The sequence below is a fragment of the Acomys minous genome, assembly GCF_964271855.1.
Source record: "Acomys minous genome assembly, chromosome: 9".
Classification (NCBI taxonomy): domain Eukaryota; kingdom Metazoa; phylum Chordata; class Mammalia; order Rodentia; family Muridae; genus Acomys; species Acomys minous.
Genome location: NC_140490.1, coordinates 72283524 through 72302361, shown reverse-complemented (window position 1 = coordinate 72302361; position 18838 = coordinate 72283524). Strand labels below are relative to the sequence as shown.

Genomic DNA, 18838 nt, shown 5'->3' with positions numbered 1-18838 from the left:
GATTAATGCTGACGTGCATGGCTACAAGCACCTCTCTGCCAGCAACCATATGAGTGGGACATTTGGGGACATGAGTGATTTAGAAAGATGTGGCTGCTTAGATCGAAACTGGTCTAAGCCAGATACCTCATAGTTCATAGGATTCTGTTGTTGACTCTAAGGTCAGACACAATCATTATGGGTGGAACATGACATATCAGTGCAGAAGTGTGAATATCAGCCAACTTGAAATGTCTTCCATTGACCATACCTTTGTGGCAAATTTTGGGCATGGAGCTGTAGATACAGAAGAAAAGCAGGCAACCTGGCATCTTGTGTTTTAGGAAATGACAACTGTTATATACTGAATAATCTCAGAGTGACTTCAATCATTCTGGGAATTATGAGCCTCATATTTTTTCATATGGCTTCTCCTGTCTCTGTCAACATTTCACATGTATTTCACACACACACACACACATGCACACATGCACACAAACACACACTTAGTTTCAAATAATAAGCATGAGTAACTAACTGGCACTTCAATTTCTTTTAGCTTTCAAAACTATTAATGTTAACCCAAAAGAAAATGTTTTGAGAAGAGAAAATGGTAAGTTTTAATATATGTTTGTCTTTGCCATGTGAGAAAGTATTTTTTTCCTCTCTATTACCTCATCTTCTGAACATCCTTGGATTCATGTTTAAAAACAAACAAAGAAAAGCCATTGCTAAATGTAGCAGAAGAGACTGAATTGCATTTTAAAGCAACATTTTCCTCCATGTCACTGTAGATTAAAAGCAATTTGCATCTGAAACTTTATTTACAAAAATACAAGTTTTCCCCCTATTTGTCCATTATCAGAAAGATTTGTACTGGAATGCTCAGCCCTTGCAGTTAAAAAAAAAGCCATTTCTAAGAACACTTAAGAATTAAGATTTGTGAAGTAAGTGTTGTGAGGCACGCCTGTAATCCTAGCGCTTTAAAAAAGAGGGCAGAAGGATCAAAAGTTCAAGAATAGCCTGGGATGGATGAGACTGGCTTTGTTAAAATGTGTCCGTGTGGGGTACGGGGATCAGAGAGAGTGTGCATGCAAGTTCGTGTGTATACACGCAACGTGCTTGTGAGAGCTGGAGGAACACCTTGGGAGTGCACCAGCTCTTCCATTGGCCTGGAGCCCACCAAGTAAGCTAGACTGCCTGGGCTAAGGGAGCCCCCTCTGTCCCTGATGACACAGCACAGTGGTTGTAGAATTTACCCAGGCTGAGCATTTTTACATGCATTACACTGAGGATCAAACTCTGATTCTTATGTTTTCAAGACAAGCACTTTTACTAATAGATTTACTTCTCAACCAAAAACCCTATCTTAAAAAAAAAAAAAACAGTCATGTGCAGGCTAGAGAGATGACTCAGAGGTTAGAGTGCTGGACGCTCTTCCAGAGGTCCTGAGTTCAATTCGCAGCAACCACAGGGTGGCTCACAAGCATCTATCATGAGATGTGGTGCCCTCTTCTGCTATGCAGGCAGAACACTCTATACATACCAAATAAGTAAATAAAACCATGTAAGATTTTTGACTATATCTTTCAAGCCTAATTCTTTTCTCATACATGGAGACATTCAGAATTTAAGTCATTTAAATGTGACTAAGAAATTAAATATAATGAATGTAAATCATTTAATACATTGACCAACATAGCAGTCATCTGTCAATAAGTGAAATCTCCCCACCTTTCTCTCTGTGTCTCTGTCTGTCTGTCTGTCTGTCTATCAGTCTCTCTCTCTCTCTCTCTCTCTCTCTCTCTCTCTCTCTCTCTCTCTCTCTCACACACACACACACACACACACACACACACACACACACACACACACATACAGCATGCCAAATAATGGCCATGGTAACTCACTAGAACTTGTTCCTGTTTCTTCTAGCTAACAATATTACCGCTCTGGACGTTTGCCTGGAAGAAAGCAGAGGTACGTCTTATTATCAGTTTACTTTTATCTTATTACTGAGAATATGATCTCAATCATACTAACTCTGAACTTCGTTGATTTAAAGAAAAGCCATAATGGCTAAAATAGTGGTAGAGACTGAAAGATGCCGCCATTTCACCAGTTGTTTCCTGGTTATACCAACAATTGGTCTTTATATAGTATGAATTTGATTAGGGGCTATAGATTTTTAAAGCGGTTTTTGTTTTGTTTTGTTTTTAGGGATTAACCACCTTTTTCTAGCACCCACAGAGTCCATTTTAGATGAAAGGCCCTTGATCCAGGGTCTGTGTGTACATCTTGAAGAGTTCCCTTATTACTCCTCCCATATACTGTCATGGTTTCCTTTATTTCCCAGATGTGGTCGGTGAGCTCATACTTAGTCCTCTGTACATGTCACACATACAGATCTGGGGTAACTCAGATCACCAAAAGGCAATGTGATTGCTCACTCAGTTTTGCATTTTCCATCTAAGTCACAGAGTAAGCTGTGGTCTACGGTGCAATGCCAAATGCCGGATGAATTGGGGACATGGGCTCCAGGCTGCCACAGATCAGACTAGGGCTTGAGGCCTTCTAATGACCCACGTGTCCATATGTGCATGAGTGATTTCCATCCTGCAAGCAGAATAATTGCCCTAAATTCAGTTACTGAGATGGGTGCCAAGATGTCAGATGTCCACTGTAGTTACCATATTTAGAGGGCAGAGTGAATACTACTCTCTGGTCCTTTCTCCCAACATATGCAGCAAAGGAGACTCATGAATTGGCTTTAGGGCTGACTGCTCGGCCAGTTCCTCAATGCCAAGGAGAATCTGAGGTACCACATGATGAATGGACCTGACATTAAACAATTCATTACTGAGATCTCTTATCTCAAGGCTAGAAAGAACCATGGCCTTGACTCACTAAGTAGCTACTGAGGCTCTCTAATTCCACCATTGTATTAAGTGATGAAATCACATGTCTCTTACAAAACTTCACTTACCCACTAGATCCCAAGGAGAGCCTTAAGATGGACAGGTGAGTGTTTGGGGAAATTTGGATTGACAGGTTCCTTCAGGCTTTTCCATAGTGCCCTCTCTATAATCTGATGTGCTCCTGTTGGGTTTCCATAGCACTGCAGGCTTCCTGTACAATGCTGCAGATATTCTACACAGTATTTGTGCTTACATTTTTATGTCTGGATGACAGTTGGAGATATACAAAGAAAAATGGGTAACATTTCTTTAATGTCACTTCTGTCAACAAAGACTTAGGCTGTAGCTTACTCGATACACATTGGGCAAACTATTTCTCTGGGCCCTCTGTTTGCAAATGGAAATGAAAGTTATTCCTCCACCAAAAGCTATTAATTTATTACAAAAGGTGAAAGTTTCCTGTGCAAAGATGTCAGAATCATGTTTAGAATTTGCTTTGAATATGATGGATATTATCTGTTATAAAGATACACTGGAAGTGATGAATTCTAAATTATCCCCAATTATTTATCAAATGAATCCATCTATCCCAAGTGCAAGCTCTCTTTTCAATACTAGGATGATTATAAATGAATTTATCAAGGGCTGTTATTAGTCAGACTTCCAAGATGAGTCTTCTTGCTGGATCTGGACAGAGTCGGTAGGTGTTGAGTTGTCAATCAATGCACTTCTGCAGATTTTTAAAAATTGCCTCTGTGCGCTGTTCTGTCAAAAGAGCAGACGAAACTAACTCCAGGCTCTCTTAGATCTGCTGCAGCTTCAAGTCACCAGCATCTCTGCGTTCTACACCTACCTCATCCTGCTCTTCAAGAGTGTGGTCCACTTGGCCTTCGTTGTATTCTGTCTGTGCAGAAGAGCAGCTGGGCCTAGCGATGCTCCAAGTTCATAACGGATGATGAAACGGAAGGGTGATGTTGCTGTCATCCTGCTCTGCACCTCAGGATCTGCTGAGGCTCTAGCTGGGCTTGCTTGTTAGCTCTGGCTCCTCAAGGTCATATGTGTGTAATCTTATTCAGTACTGTGCAAATACACTCAAAGCAGGGAGGAAACTGCTTAACTGCCCTCTACAACAGTAGCCCAAGGAAGCAGTCGGCCATCCAGACCCATCCTGTCTCAGCCCCTCCACAGCGCAGAGCATCTTGGGCTCAATGTGCACAAACTGAAGCTTCTTGTCACCCCTCTTCATGCCCTACAACCAGATAATGCCCCCAAAGCCTCTACTTCCCATGCCCTGAAATCTTATTTGAATTCTGTGCTTTGTTTTGCAAAAACAACAACAAAAAAATCAGGCCTACTCTTGGTGTGCTGTGTGCTTTTATTTGTGACATTGATTGAACGTTCAAGCAACATGACCCGCTGAGTTATGACATAAAATGCCCATTGGTAACACGGTCCAAAACTATATTCCTAAGTCTGGCCCTTAGATGCTGGTTGGGACAGTTTTCTGGAGCAGTGGGTCCTAGGAGCTGCAGCCAAGTGCAGAAGCCAGTGTGACTGCTCTCTGGAAACCAGGCCTGAGTTTGGTTTGAGTCATCCCCATGGGTACAGAATGATGTCCAGTAGATGTGTGCTGTGTTGTCTGCGATGGACCTGTTTAACAGTTCCATGCTACCCAGTTCTCACACTGTTCCCAAGAGAGCTGCCCACACCTCACAGAGGAAGGATGACAAAGGGGATGATGGAGAAAGCCACATGGACTGTAGGCCCGAGGACCCGGGCTTCATTCTGGATCCAGAATTTAGTATCTGTGTGAGATCAAACACCAAACTCTCCACACCACAGTTTTCTCCTTTGACAGAAAGTTAGAATGATGCATTGCCTGGGTCTGTACACACCAGATGGATAAAATAAAGCTGTGTGCTGGCCAGGCCTCGAGAGGCTTGGTATATGTTCTAGACTCTACCACAGAAAAATACTGGATACTGAGCTGCCTGTCAGCTACATCTGGGGGTGGGTGTAGGTCCAGCCAATACATCATCCTTGGTTGGTGCTTCAGTTTCTGAAAGGCCCTCTGGGCCTTCAATAGTTGGCTCTGTTGGTCTACTTGTGCAGCTCCTGTCCCTTCCCTTTTATCCTTGCCCCCACTCTTCCACAAGACTCCCTATGCTTCTTCCAGTGTTTCATAGTGAGTCTCAGCATCTGTTTTAACTGCTGCTCAGTGGATCCTCTCAGAGGGCAGATATGCCAGGCTCCCAGGTGAGAGCACAGAGGAGTCTCATTAACAGTGTCAGGGGCTGGCTCTCTTTCATGGGGTGGGTCTCAGGTTGGACCAGGCATTGGTTGGACATTCCCTCAATCTCAGCTCTATTTTTATCCCTGCACATCTTGCAGGCAGGGTACATTTTGCGTCATCATATGGATCCCTTAGTAAGGGGCGGGGCCTATCTCTGACATGGACTCTGTTGCCTGTTTTTCGATCACTTCCTCCTGGATGGGCTGCCTCATCAGGCCACAGGGGAAGAGGATACACTCAGTCCTGACGAGACTTGATGTGTTGTGGTGGGTTGGTGCGGGGGGGAGGGGGCTCCCCTTTTCTGAGGAGTGCGGGGAAAGGGGGAGGCAGGGTGAGACCTGGAGAAGAGGAAGAAGGGGCTATGATCAGGATGTAAAGTGAATAAACAACCACAAAGAAATACTGGATAACACACACACACACACACACACACACACACACACACACATACACACACACACACACACACACACACACACACACATACACACACACACACACCATACAAAGCACCAAAAGCAAGGACAGCTGACAGACTTAGCTTCTACTATGCACCAGGCAAATTATGATTCTCTAAGAGTCCTTTGATGCAAGTACAATTTCATCCTACAGACTAGAAATTTTAAATCCACTAATTCTTCAATTAACAGTCATAATTTAAAACAAGGTATCTCTGGATTCAGAATATTTGTTTTATGGGCATAAGTAATTTATCCAATATCAGGTGCCTTGCTCTAAGTCATCCTCAAGAAAGATAAAACAAATAGCTTGAATAGTCTCGAGATTTCCTGAAGGGCTGGCATGTCTATATTTTCCTTACATATACTTGTTCGCCAACTTCTCAGTCTTTCTTCTATGGGAAAAGCTGTCCTGTTGTGGAATCACAGTAGTGTCTCCCTCAGCCATCAGTGGATGCTCGCTCTGCCTTCACCTGCTAGCACCTACCATGTGCCTGCTCTTTCTGGGAGAGCACCAATGAAGTGGGCTATGGGGTGCAGCCCCCACAGGGAAGCGACACTGAGCTCTTCCACACTCGGTGGGCTCTGAAGCCCTCAGCCTCACCACATGGAAGACTCAGATGAAGCCAGGGACCTTTCTGAGGAGGGGACAGTTATCCATCCTTCTTCATCCAGGGCTTCTTCACCAGAATTGCTACCTATAGAGAAGCTGTGGGCTTTGGTGTGAGGCCCCTAGATGAGGAATCACACTCCAAAGCCATCTACGAGGCCGAGATAGTCGGTTTGTCTCTAACAAGTTACACTAGTTTTCCCCTCCCATAATGACACATAAAATGTATATGTAACTACAGAACCCCATGTGATGGCTTGACGAATGTCTACACTGTAAACCTTCAAACAACTGTAAACATCTTTGCCTCAAATATTTTTCAACCTTTTAAAACATTTAAATTTTTTTTCTCTCAGCTATGTGAAATGACACTACATTATATGGATGATTTAGTCTGATGCTGAAATTTAACTCTTGCGGAGAACATACTCCGGTTTCTATGCACCTGCAAATGCATCTACAGAAAGCCTAATGAAGAACATTGATCATGGCATGTGCTGCCTAATGTCATGTCTCCTTCGTGTACAATGAGACAAGCACAAGTGACATTCTATAGACTGGGAAAGTGAGGCAGAGATGAGTAAGAAATCGTCCCACAGCTAACAAAAACTAGAGCTGGGATTTGAACCCAGGCCGCCTGGCTTCAGCAGCCATGCACTTGCCTTCTAACTCATTTGGTTATGAGGCCGAAACCAAGAGAGAATCCTCCTCACCAGGCTAGGAACTGGCTGAGAGAATGATGTCTACCTTTCCTTTCCTGGTTTTATGCCATTGTTACAATCTCAGAGCTAGAGGCCATCCTGCTGGATTGTTCAAACAAGGCTGACTTCCACAGACTCCCTGCCCACCAATAAGGCTGTTCTGCTGAATAGCACAGGATGAGATTAAATAAATCTGGGAACACAGGTCCTGCACCCACAGACACTCAGTAGAAAATGAAGATTTGCACAACTCCACACACAGAACGTCCTGTCTCAACAGCAGCCTTTCTTGCAAAGCTTCAAAAGACTTTGACTACAGCCACCCAGTGCCTTGTCCCCATGGCCGGCCTTTGAGAGAGTGCAGAGTGTGCTCCAACCACCGCACAGCTGGCAGAATCTGGCTGACTAGTTTTTCAGGTTTTCCTATACACACATGGTGACTGGGCAAGCAGAGGGTACTGTAAACACTTCTCAACAATAAATACAACTATTTTAGAAACTCCACGTCTCAATTATAAAACAAAGAGAAATTTTCTAGGCAACACACCCTACAACTTTCTCCAGTACTTTGTTCATCACTCTGTATTTGGTTTTTTTGTTTTGTTTTGTTTTGTTTTGTTGCAATTAAATAAATTTTACAAATAAATAAATAAATTCTGCAAGGATGAAGGCTCAAGTCACTCCCTAGAGCTCTCAGAAGAATCCTGGAATGGTGATCTATGCTTGTCACCGCATCCCTGAGGAGGCTGGGATAAGCATATTCTTGGTGCTCAATGGCTAGGCAGCCTAGTTGGCTTGTTGGGTCCAAGGCCAGTGAGAGTCCCAGGCTTAAACAAGGTGAACATGCCTGACAGTCAACACTTGGGGTTGTCTCTATGTGGACATGCACACACTTACACGTATGTGCAATCACAGACAAGGTATATGATCCATGTTCTCTAGTGAGACTGAGAAGGTAGGCCAACTGACCGTCCACAGATGGCCCAACTTACCTCTGCAACCCAGGTGTATGTGAACACACGGAAGAGCCCCACCAAACAATGCCGTGCTAACATTTTAAGTCTAAAACAAGATCTTACTGTGGCATCATTTTATTTCTTCTGAAGGTAAACGTTTCATCTGTTTGAGGTCTGTTTATACGACCTGTTTGTATGTCTGTCTACATGTATCTATTTATGTCCTTTCCCCATTTTTTACTGTGCACTAGCAGCAGCAGCAGCAGCAGGCATGGCCCGTTAGGCACGCTTGCACTTTTGTGTGCAGTGGCATTAAACAAAATGTGCTACGCGTAGTGGCTGGGATGAGAGTTGAGAGTGTGTTTCACACCTTTTCTAATGGACACTTAACAAAGTTAGAACTACCTTTGAGTTAAAATTATATCCAACTTTAGTACTGGAAAGGTTGCTTACAGGCAGCCTGAGTCTGAAAAGCAGGTTCTTTGGAAAGCGCGCAGAGCCGCACATTTGGAACATGAATGATTTCACTTCTGTTAACTCCTTGATGGTCCCGAGCTGATCAGACCTCTGCAGTCCAAGTTCCTGGCCCCACTTTACAGGCAGGAAACTGACAATCAGCAGCCGCTTCGTGAGGTTGTGACTAGCCCGGACACAGGCCACGTCTCTGTGGTCTGAAACCTCTCAGCCCCCTCCTCCCAGAGTCCACCTGGGCTCCCCAGTCTCAGCAGTGCAGAGAGCCCCAGCTGCAGCTGAGGGAGGAGGGGACATTGGAGGGTGACTGTGCAGGGTGAGGCTGCTATGGCTCGTGGCTTTATTTTCTCAGACATCTTCTGTTTACCTGCTTGGTCAATGTGGTTACTTCCTGGAAAAATGTTCAAAGCCAAACCCACCCCCTACTGATTAGGCAACACAAAGGGTAGTTAGGGTGTTAGAAAAGAAAATAAGGGCAGTTAAACCGCAGCCAGCTCTGCTCGGGTTTCAAAAGGCCATGGCTAGTAGGAAAAAAAAATCTAGCTTTGTGTGTGGGAGGTGTCTGTCAAACTGAAGAGCCAAGCTGAGAGCAGCAGGGCTCCTTGGTGTCCTCAGTGCTCAGATGCTTCAGTTAGAATCTGAAGCCCAGTACTACACAATGCATCTCTGGTCACACCCCTGCTACACCCACACAGACACACACGCACACGCACACGCACACACACACTTCACCTTGTGTGCTCTAAGGAGCATACAAAGTTCTCTGTAGCTCCACCCCCTTAGCCTCTTGCTGTGGGGTCTGAAGCCCTTCACCCACAGATGCTGACACTTTCAACTTTTGTTCCCAGAACGCAAAGGGTGCAAGATGTGCATTGATTCCTGTTGACGACGATGTGGGCCACAGGAGCGTGCTTTATGAGCAAAGAAATGGAAGTCAAGTAGAAGCCACTGAAACTGTCCCCTTTCCTGGGGCGGCGGGGCGGGGGGCGGGGGCTGGGTGATACCAGAGGCTTTGCAGCAAGGCTAACCATAGGATAGGTCAGAGAACAGGCTGGGTGCAGAGCAGACACACAAGCCCCAGGGCTCGCTTGGCCTGCCCCAGAGGAAGCATGATGGAGCTAATCTCTCTAGACTCGCAGTGTGATTTCTTTCACAATCGCACACATACCCTGTCCACTTGTGTCTGCAATCAGTCAACTTCTTCCCGTGGCTGCAGTCTTCCCAAGAGTGGACTAGCCGCATGTACTGGCTCAGGCCAACACTCTAGCAGTGTTCTTTCTCAGCCACTGACATATGGGTAGGCTTGGGGTATATAGTGCTCCACTGTTGACACTGTCAGGAAATTTGTTTCTGGAATTGTTCCATCAAGTTCCTGAGGTCTTGCCCTGAGCACAGACCTGGGGAGTCCTCTCTACTCTCCTTTGCCATGAGTAGCCCTCCTTGGTGCAGCCCAGCCTACCTGCCAGAGCCCTTGTGGCACCGCTGAGGTGGGCACACTCTCAGAACAGCGCCCAAGCCTGCAGCATCACTGCTGTGTGCACTTAACCTTGCTGGCACAACACAGCCAATGACGGAGACTCAGGGTCTGCCCTTCTGGGAAGCCGACAGCGAATTGGGAAAAGTGACTGGAAAAGCAGCTGATGATGTAAATTAGTTCATATTAATCTGAATGAAGTACACATTCAGGGAAAGCGGCAGCAAAGGCATCCACACTCCTTGCAGGTTGGTTTGTATGTAGAACAGCAGACCATTATTTCAGAACAATATATTCCGGAAGATCCTACAAAGCGCAGGACAGCAGTTTCCAGGCCCCCCGCCCCCCACCGCCACACCTCTTCCTTTTGTGATCCCACCACTCCTGGACAAATATATAATACAGACAAAATAAAATAGTTGTTTTGATATGTTGGATTTATTATTTTAAAATTGTATAAAGAGCACATGTGCATGAGTTTACAAGTGAAATGTAAGGAGTTACAAAAGAAATACAAAAGAAATCTGAGACATGAAACAAAAAACAACACATTCTGGGAATTGAAATAAAATGTTATGTCACTTACTATGAAGTTGTTATTTCAATATATTAAGCAGTCTTTTGATTCAGATGCAGCACAAGACCGAGTTACTCATTATCAGGTCAGACCGAGACTCACGGACTAGAGGAAGGACCCACCGGCCACAGCAGTGGTGACGGGGGAGAGGTGGGGCAATGCCCATGAGGTATCACCATAAACAAGTTCATTAGCTCATCAGCAATCAGCAGTGAGCAGACCCCGTCTCGACTGTACAGGGAAGCCCCATCTCCACCTGTCTCCTTGCACGGCTTGCAGTGAGCCTTCTTCACACTTAGAGGAGAGCAAAGACAAACAGAGAGCAGGGTTGGAGGTCCAGTGCTGTGCTGCCTGCCAGTTCCTAACCCTGTACTGAAGGCGGGCTGTGACAGACACACAACGGCATGACGACATGGGGATTTATTTTAAAGGGTTTCACACAAAGACTAGTTCATGCTGACAGTTTTGCCTCTTATGGGTCCAGCTGTTGTGTGGTATGTGCTGTGTGCTGACTGTAAGGGACACAGGGCTCATCTGCTGTGGCCTTGCATTGTGAGCCAGTCTGACGCCTCTTCCCTGGTGGCTATAGCCAGAGCACTGTTGCCCTTCTCTTGCTGCTTACTGTCCTTGTATGGAGGATGTGAAATGACTTGTCATTTGAAGACACTTGCCAATGTCCTCCACGCTGGTGCTCACAGCTTTTGTATCAGAAGTGTTAACACCCTTGAGATGCATCCCTGTGGGCCCTGGGGATAACTGGGTGTATCTGAGCTCAGCTCCCCACTCCATGCTGTGCTGCCTCAACAGGTCCCTCAACCCGCCCCTCCATCCAGAAGTGCGACAGAGAGGTGACGGCAATCCCATGTCTCACAGCATCCCTGACCAAAGGGTTAGGAGGTTGTTTCAAATTAAGCCAGCACTGACACTCCAGCTACTTGATGCTCTTAGGCATTTGGGTCCCTGAGGGATCTTTTAAGCTACACATTTTCCACCCCCTACACAATGTGAAGACCTCAACCTGAACTTTTTGTTACCTACATAGAAGCAGGACAAATCTGGATCTGGCTGCATGCGCTGAGACACTTCTTTTGAATCTACCCAAAGGGTACGCCCACACTTAAAACACTTAGTTGGTATAATTTCATTTACAAACACTTACTTCACAGAGTAGAACTCAGAGTTCTAAAAGTGGTTTCTCACTCTCCTGTTTTTCCTCAGCTTCTTCTTCAGATCCTATGAGGTAGGAAAGAGAAGGAGAAACAGGGTCTCATTGTGTTACCATTACAAACTTCTCCATACAATGTAGTCATAAAATTCTATATAAAAGAAACATGTTTAATCCCCAAGAGACTGAGATTAATAAACGGCCATTCTAAAGTGTGACCTTAGGTTCTGTAGGGAGAAACTTCAAACACTCCCTGTACCTTGGACTAGGGTGCAGCAATGGACTCGCTTACATAACAGTCAGAGGTACTCACGGACCAAGAATTATTCTGGCTTGCTAGTCTTCATTTCCCTGTTTGCTAAACCATGTGTGTGTAGTTTTTAAACCTAACTTTGTAGGAACGGGTGTTTTGTCTGCATATGTGTCTGTGCATCCCAAGCATGTCTGAAAGGGTATTGGATTTCCCAGACCTGGAGTTAAGACAGTCATGAGCGGCTATACAGATGGGTGCTGGGAATTGACTCCATGTACTCTGGAACAGCAGCCAGTGCTCTCAGCCACTGGTGCACATCTCCACCCCTCCGTGTGTGTATTCTTAAATAAATCGTATTTAATCTAGGTGTTTTTAGAGACCACAACGCAGGCTGAACTGGGGACAGCGATGGCTCCTCATGCTGAGGAAGGCACTGCCAGATGGTCATGCGCTCCACGGACCACTGACTAGTTCTTCTGGACAGTCTTCAGCCTCAGGTTTGCCCATGACTGAGAAAGCTGTCTAACTCCGAAATTCCTTCCTTTGGATCTATCTTAAATGAAAATACTATTTATCATCAAGACTTTTTTCTCTAGAGATCAGAAATGAAATTAGAGCTATCAGTCTGAGTTATATTTCTGTGATATAACTCACATCCAGTTAGAACTAACTTATATTTAACAACATGGAAATTATTGTGAAATCAAATTCATAACAGAGTTTGTACATTATAAGCTTGCATATGACAAAATTAAATATATATAAATGATAAAGAATATAAAATAACCATATAGCACTTACATATCTTTGAATATTTCAAAATGTGCACAGGAAAATGACAGTAACTAGTTTTTAACTATTAATTTTTCTGCATTTACTGTAGAAGTGTAGGCACAGTGGTGTGAAACTGTACACACACAATTAGAAGGAAACACAATGAGCTGTGGCTGCTGCTATTGCTCTGTAGTTTGAAAGACAGGTCGGTGTCACCTGTTTGTATGCGAGTGTGCAGCATTCTCATAATCAGGGAAGGCCTCTAGAAGGAGAGTGAGAAGACCAAGGTGCAGACAAGGAGGTGGCCGCCTCGTGGCCTGCAGACACTGGGAGACGACACACTCACAGGTGCACATCTGTCTTTAGAGAATTCTACCTGATAAAGCAGAGAACAAGCATGGTACAGGGGAAGGGATGGCGGAGCATCCCAAGGCTGTGCCTCACGTTTTAACCTCATCAACTTTAACCACTCAGGTGCCTTTGGGGTGGCCAGGTGAAGGTAGAGTGGCCAGGCTTCACGTCCAGCCCAAACTGCTCGCTGTACCCAATGGAGACTCTGTGTGGGCCAACTACTTCCCTTCAGTGCAAAGCAGCCTCAGAAGTCTGTCCAGACTGAGCATGTCTGCTGCCAGGTTCAATTACACCCACCCGGCCAACGGCATTAGTGAGCATTTATGTCTTGGGTCTTCTACAGCAAGCTCCACTCTGCCCTGTGGCAGGGAGAGAGGCCTTGGGCAGGAGCTTAAACCTGACTTCTGTCTAGACACTGGGTACCACTGAGCACGGGAGAGTCCAGAGACTTCTGGGAAGTGAGGCTTACAAAGCAAAGCAAGAATGTAAGAGGCAGAGGACGGGGAAGTGCTGTGAAACTCTGTCCACTGGGCAGGACATTTCACACACAGAAACTCACAGCAGCTACTGTTACCTGAACAGATCAGGTGAGTTAAAAATGCCAGTGTGGAAGGCGGAGGGGCATGGAAGGGCCCTTTTGCTAGCTGCTGGGAGGGAGAGCCAGTTTTTAGGGGGCTGTCCATGCCCCGGTAGGTTACCCTGATCCCCACACACACACTCGTGCACATGTGGGCAGCACTAATTGCACGCAGGGAGTTAAAGGTAAGAGGACACGGAGCCGGAGGCAGAAGTGCTGGGTGTGCTCACAGGGACCTCGAGGGAGAGGGCAGCTCCATCTGACACACACATGGAGTCTTCAAAGCATAAATATTTTCTTAACACTTAGTAAAGTTTAAAAATCAAGTTTTTGAATAAAGGGGAAAATATACAAAAAAGAAGTAGCATTGTTCCATAGAGAAGTGTAATTTTGTGGTTAATTTGCTAAAGTGAACATGTTCTTTTAGGGGGAAAAATCCAACTTCAGAACTGTGTCATTATACATTTAACAAAATGCATTACTTAAAAAAAAAATACAACAGGCTAATGATCATTCTGAGAAAGACCAAAAAAAAAAAAAAAAAAAAAAAAAGACAAAGCAAATCACCTGTACACTTCCAAATGCTATATTATCCAATCCAGGAAAGCATCAAAACATCAATAATAAATACATTCAAAGGATATGTACAATCAATTGAAGAAAGCAAAGACAAGCATGAGAAAAAATAACTAGAGATTGTCAAGATGTGGTAATATTGAAAAAGAACAAAGATTTAAAAAAAAAACAAGTGCTGGCATGAGAAAGCTGAAGTCAGGAGCATCTGTGGAAAGGGATTCATTCAGGAAAGCGAGAGCTTTCGGCTTCATGAGAGAGGGACAGCATCCCATCTGCAGAGCAGAAAACAGCCAAAGGCTGTGGAGCAGACAGACACTGGCCAGGTAACAGCAGCAAAGCAGTATGTACATGGGGAGGTCAGGGGCCAGGAAATACTGGCCACGTGTTCCTGCATTGCTGAGAGCTATTAACCCATATATATAACGGGCTGAAAAACGGAAATAAGGATCTACACAAACGGCCACATCACCGACTCGTTGGTCAGAACGCAGTGGTACCAGTAAACAAGGTCTAGAAGAAACCACAGCTTGAAAGGCCTGTGTCAGATCACACGGAAAGGTCTAAAGCAACCAAGTAAAAATAAGTAACTTTTTAAAAAGTAGACATCCAATCCAAAAGGAGTCAAAGGAACAAGTGGCTCGGCACACTCACAGCAAACAGCTCTTAACAAGTATGCCGAGTGGGTTCAGTGGGCTCACTGTTTCACACACAAATGGAAAGACACCCAACATCAAGAGAATGTGTACGTAGTCCTGTATTTCTTCTGTATATTAAAAGTAATCAAAACATACTATAATCCTAAGAAATAAAAAAACAACCAAGCAAAAATACCTTAATCTTAATTGAAACTTCTAGACAAAAGCCACAGGCAAATCCCTTTCTGACCCAGACTGAAGGTACAGAGCTTAGACATGTCCACAAGTGCACTACCATGAGAAGAGCAAACCCACAAACCAGGCTTAACTGGCACTAAGACACAAGACACGAGAAGCCCTCAGGACAGGCACCACGTGACAGTGCGCTTCAAGACTGTTGGGCCAAGGACCAATGCCTCAGCCTTGATCAGAGAAGCTTCTTTTGCCTCCAACAGAGGTAAATGCAGAATCTCATGGCTGATCAGGGTGCTGAGAATAAGTGAGTATTGAGTGCTCGGGGCCATCACGGGGAAAGGACAGACAGATGGCAGGACCCGTGACAGGGCAGGGGTGTGAGTCACTCACTCATGGATGGGATGTGGACATCACAGGAATGAACTCCCAGCACCTGCAGGTCCTACACAAGACACCAGTCAGCAGTGAGTAGGGGATGGGGCCACAGAGCCTGCTTCTCCCTGCGGAGCTCCTGAGTGCTGCCGGCCACTGGGAAGGAGAAGCCACTGTCCTCAGTCGTGTGGCCACTGCCGAGTTCCCAGGGCTCCAGTGGACAGCGTCACACTTGTGCTCACAAGGACTCTGGTTCAACCCAGAAGGTAACAAAACCAAACAAGAAGACAAAAGAATGGGAGGGGCATTTGTAGGGAGGAGAGGCGTTCACACGTGTGGAAGGGGGAGAGGGTTGCGTGTGATCAGTGTTATGTAAAGGTACGGAATTGTTATAGAATTTAATTAAAATATGAAAACAGTGAAAAGGCATGAGGAAGGTGGAGCAGGAATGTGGCAGAGCTGTCAGCACCTAGGGACAAATTAGGTAAAGCACAGCGAGCAGCTCTTCAGTGTTGTTAACTACCAAAAGCAAAAGTGTGCAAAGGGTACCTAGTGTTGGCAGAGCTCCATAAAATAAAGCCAATGTTCACTGCTTGAAGGCTGTAGCAGAGGACTGCGACGAGCCGCTCATGAACAGTTCAACAGGCATCTACCACCCAGCACAAACAATCTTTTAAAAATCCAACCAAGAAAAAGAATAATGTCCAAACACATATGTAGCTGCACACAGCTCGGTTACTTATAATAGCGCGAACTTCGGAATCTGAAGTGCCAGCAACTGACAAACGGTGGTGCAGCATCCGTCACATGGTAACCCGAGGCAGCTGAATGCAGAAAGCACACTGCGTGTCTGTTACCAGCACATGTCCAGGAGAAAGAGTATCAAGATGCAAAGCAGACACTGTGGCCTTAGTTAGGACAAGATGTACACACGGGTGCTAAGTGCAACCGGGCACAGTTTGTTGATATAATAAGATGGCCTAAAATGATCACTAGCCAGAACCCAGTGGTAATTCCCCCAAATGACCACTGGGTGGCAGACACCGCAGACGGAGGCCTTGCATCCATCCTGGAAAGCCTGGTGGGGAAGAGCTGCTGCTCAGCACCTAAGATGAACTTAGTTGTAGAATGTTAAAATTGTATGTACTTCTATAAAGCTCAAAACACCCACTGATTAATACCCCTAGGAATGAGTTTTTAATGCACTAAATACATCTCTATACAAAGGGTGAGCACCTAATTGAAGAACCTTCTGAGGGATAAAGGAATGAGGCAAGACTGCCACGGCAAAGCAGGGGCACAGGGCTCTCGGAACTTAAGTGCCTTTATTTTGACTTGCACAGAGGAAGTGCTGCATGGTTTGAGGTTTTCATTCATCCATGCTGCTGTCCACTGCACTGGGATCAAAGGTTTTACACACGCCAGACACGCGCTTCTCTTCTCAACTACACATCCTCACTCCTAAACTAGTCTGCATTTCAGACTAGACGCTTCGTAGGGGAAGAGACCTGTGTCAACCCGAGCATCCCACGCGGCTCTTTTCTGCTCCTTCTACACATCCACCCAGTCACCCAAGAGGTCTGCTCGTTCTTTTTTTTCTGAGCAGGGAACACAGACATGCAGGCTACTACTGTTAGACCAATCAGTAAGCTTTGTGGACACAGCAGGGTGATGGGCTCAGCAACACCGCCGCTAACACGTGCTGATTTCTGAATTCCTACTCTAAATTTCAAGCTGCTCCTTCCAAAGAAAAGGTAACAATTTCCTTTAATGTCCTTCTCCACTTTACTCCACCCCTCCCACAGACATGTGTCAGGTACTAGCTTAGCACTGAGAAACAAGGCAAGCGAGGCAGCCCCAGTCTTCAGCACCTCTACCCTCCGCAGGCAGGCGGCGCTGCTCACTCAGCGTTAGGAGAGCCTGAGTAGCGAATGGCTTGCCAGTTTTAAGCATATTACCATCTGTAGCAATTTCATTTTTCTCCAAACTGAACATCCATATAATATGAATGTAACACAAGAAATCAAGCTGTCTGAGCATCCACCTCTGTTCACCACTACTGATACACATCTGGTGTCGTAAAGCAGCTACCTAAAGGAAAACTATGGGGTTGTTTCTGTTCTCTCGGGCGGCATAACTCAGTGGTAATTCCCCCAAGTGACCACTAGATGGCAGCAGACATCACAGACAGAAGGCCTGCTGAGGAAGAGCCACTTCATGGCATTACTAGCCTGCTAGCTTAGCTCCTCGTTCAGAAAACAAATTGGTACTGAGAAATTGCACTAGCCTGGGGAAACTAGGCAAAACAGTTACATTTGAATTAGGTTATAAATTTCATTTTTCAAAACAAGTCCTGTGACAAAATATCTGACTCCAATACTCATAATGAAGTAGTAAGAAGTTTCGCTTTTAACTCTGCTTTTACGGCTTTCAGACTAATATTAACATATGCCTGACTTTTCCACTTCACACTGTGTTTGATCCCACATCAACAATACACAGCGTGAGTAACCTGACGTGACACTGCACAGGGCTGTGCCTTCCGTCAGCTCCTCCCGTCTGTTAACAGAGTGTAAAATGTTCCCTTGGTCTAATGTTGACACTACAACAATGTAGCCTATAATTCAAGTTACATCCTAGGGGCAGCAATGGCCAAATGACTGCTGGACACAGTACAGACGGCACAGGATGACCCGGCTGTAGACCAGGACCTACAGGCCCACGGGTGCCCAAGCCAAGACGGCAGGAGGGCCAGCGGGCGGGGGAAGGCAGGAGGAGGGGGCGGGTCTTGGAGCTCTAGCTAGAGGTACAGAATTCAGAACAGCAGTACGATGCAAGTGGCTGGCGGGCCTCGGAGCTAAGGACAGAAAAGGTAGGTGAGAGGTGGACACTGACAGAGGGAGGCCAACAGAGGTGACGTGGGCCAGGTCACTGAAGGCTTTGGGCAGAGAGCTGCCCCGGCCACCCTGGCACTTCCACCGACATGAGGAGTGTGCATAGCAGCTATGAACACCGACTCCCAGCACTGTGCCCAGCACAGCACCCACCGTGATGCTGGTGTCCTCCTGTTCCTCTCTACACCAGTACAGTAAGCTCAGCTCACACAGTGGTTGCAAGATGGGACTGAGCCCTGCTGCCCTGTATTTCCCTGGTACCTGTAAAGTCCTAGCAACTTAGAACATTTTTGACATGGTATCAAAACAAACGTAAATAAAATCAAGCATTTGGGACAATCTTTTTACCTTCCCCACGATGGCTCTTTAGCCGTGTTGAAGTGCTCCATGCACTGGCATTAAGGTCCTGCTGACTGTGAGCCACTAGACTATTCACCTGCACACGCTCCATCCTGCACAACCACTACTTTATTGACTCTTGGGATGTGAACTCACTGTACCTTAAACAAAATCATGTAAGTATTAGCCTTTTGCATCTGGGTTATTTTATTTCACCTATTCTGTTTAAGCATCCCAGCTGTTGTCTCATGGGTCAGACTTTAACTCCTT

General features: G+C 45.6%; 1 protein-coding gene and 1 gene segment (V, D, J or C); one reads left to right on the top strand and one right to left on the bottom strand.

The window, feature by feature from the left end:
• The window catches only part of LOC311605716 (Ig heavy chain Mem5-like), a 28383-nt gene extending 26748 nt beyond the window's left edge, over window positions 1–1635 (top strand). Inside the window, exon 6 of the C gene segment in view lies at window positions 539–1635.
• Window positions 1636–10279: 8644 nt separating this feature from the next.
• Window positions 10280–18838, bottom strand: part of STARD3NL (STARD3 N-terminal like) — a 38902-nt gene continuing 30343 nt past the window's right edge. For both annotated transcript variants that reach the window (XM_084796455.1, XM_084796456.1), the window contains 2 exons: window positions 11597–11670; window positions 10280–10731 (listed from right to left, as the gene is read on the bottom strand). In XM_084796455.1, coding sequence (XP_084652581.1) covers window positions 11612–11670 — 59 coding nt within the window. In that variant the 3' untranslated portion in view covers window positions 10280–10731; window positions 11597–11611. The remainder of the gene's footprint in view (window positions 10732–11596; window positions 11671–18838) is intronic.